Source organism: Chinchilla lanigera, unplaced genomic scaffold, assembly GCF_000276665.1.
Source record: "Chinchilla lanigera isolate Chin_1 unplaced genomic scaffold, ChiLan1.0 scaffold00028, whole genome shotgun sequence".
Taxonomy (NCBI): domain Eukaryota; kingdom Metazoa; phylum Chordata; class Mammalia; order Rodentia; family Chinchillidae; genus Chinchilla; species Chinchilla lanigera.
In genome coordinates, this window is record NW_004955429.1 from 2,845,601 (window position 1) to 2,847,458 (window position 1,858).

Consider the following 1,858-nt stretch of genomic DNA (forward strand, 5'->3'; position numbering starts at 1 on the left):
AAAAAAAAAAAAAAAAAAAATTCAAGAATATTAATTTTAAACTCAAGTTTAACTGTCTTTTCTTTTTATTCTGCTAGAGCTGCTCAGATTCTTGATGGGTACCCTGATCTTTATTATACAAGGTTTGTCAGTTTTGAATACAGATGTTAAAGCATCATGGTTGGTTAGAATTTTAATAGCAAATTGAATTAATATTCCTCCTTTTAGATTTAGAAAATTGTTCAAAGCCAAGTTAGGATTCCTTGGAGAAGAGGAGGGTGATGACGAGTTAATTGCATTTCTCTTACATGTGAGTTTATCATGTTATTTTCTCCCGATTAACATTTGAATGACTCTTTACTGTATTTCTGAAGAATTTTGATTGATAAATGCAGTTGCTTTCATTAGCTCATGGGCGAGACAGAAGCTGATTTTACAATGACGTTTCGGCAGCTCAGTGAGATTACCGAGAGCCAGTTACTGGAGCTCAACATTCCTCAGGTATTAACTTGTGACATTTGTTCTTTTTTTCCCTTAGTTCAGTTGTCTTTGACATGTTTATGGGTGTATACTTTACCTATCACAGAGTACAGTTTAAAGCTTTTAAAGTGATTACCAGATTTGTTCAGTTTTAGAACAATTCTGTCATCCTGGAAAGACCCCTTGTGCTCATCCCCAGGGACCAAGAGATGTTGAGGAGGCGGGAGGGGAGGGGAAGGAGCTTTAAAAGGAATTAAGGCTTGCCATGTATATGTACCAGTTACCACGATGAGTGTGTTCGTTATGTGCTGCAGACATGTGCAAATAGCAAAAGAAAAATAAAATAACTGCCCCTCTAAAACAAAGAAAGAAAGAAAAAGAGAAAGAAATGGAAAACCTGTTTCCACTCCCAGCACTGCATAACTGCTCCCCCACTTTCTGTCCGCGTAGCTTTTCATCTGTGGATGCTTCCTACACCTGGGGTCTCAGCATACGCAATCTTCTTCCCTTAGCATAGGGCTGAGGTTCATCCCTGCAGTGACCTAACAGTTCTTTCCTCCTTGTAAGTGACTAGCAGCTCCTGTGGGACTGTACCACATTTTGCTTGTCCATTTATGTTCCAGTTGAGGACATCTGGGTTGTTTCCCTTTTTTGGCTATTACGCACAGGTGCTTCTGTGAATATCCATCTACATTTCTGTGTGGAGAGATGCCTTCATTTCCCTTGGGTAGGCTAGGAGTAGAAATGCTGGATTGTTTAGTAAATTAATATTTAACTTATTAAAAACCTGCCAAAATATTTCAAAAGTGGCTGCACTTGAGTTATTGTTAAGAATATGTGTTGCCTTTTTATTTCACTGCTGATATATTACATTTCCTGAATAATACGGGTATCTCCAAGAGATACCTGTACTTACTATAGAGCTTCAGTACCATTTACAGGTGTTCCTTGTTTAATGACCTACTTGGTTAACAACTGTTTGGACTTCTGATCCACTGCCTGAACGTATGATCTGTCTTCTTTTTTGGTCCAGTTCTGTACAGCTTATTTATAGAGTGATAGTGCCTTTTTTTGGTACATTACACCTTGTTTATACAGTAATTTTTGCTGATTGTACTGTACAGTATAACACTGTACTTTTATGTTCTATTATATATCACAGTACTGCATATAAGAGTTATAGAAATAAAAGTAACATCATCAAATTGGAGTTTCCTTTGGCCATTTCTCTGTTCTGAATATTGTAATGTACGTACTATATACGATTCCTCATTAGTGACCAATTTATTTAACAGCCTCGTTGCTGGAGTGGGACTCAGTCATTAAACAAGGAGTGACTATATTTATAACGCCTCAGTCTTCTAGTTCACAAACTTTTTTTTTTTTTTTTTTTTTTTTT

At 36.8% G+C, this 1,858-nt stretch overlaps 1 protein-coding gene across 1 annotated transcript in view; it reads left to right on the forward strand.

Moving 5' to 3' along the window:
• The window catches only part of LOC102005618 (UPF0061 protein ETA_18310-like), a gene marked incomplete at its 5' end in the record, with an annotated part of 44,248 nt that overhangs the window by 22,930 nt on the left and 19,460 nt on the right, over window positions 1-1,858 (forward strand). The window contains 3 exon segments of the mRNA XM_005386894.2: window positions 78-122; window positions 208-289; window positions 388-480. Of these exon segments, the coding sequence (XP_005386951.1) occupies window positions 78-122; window positions 208-289; window positions 388-480 (220 nt within the window).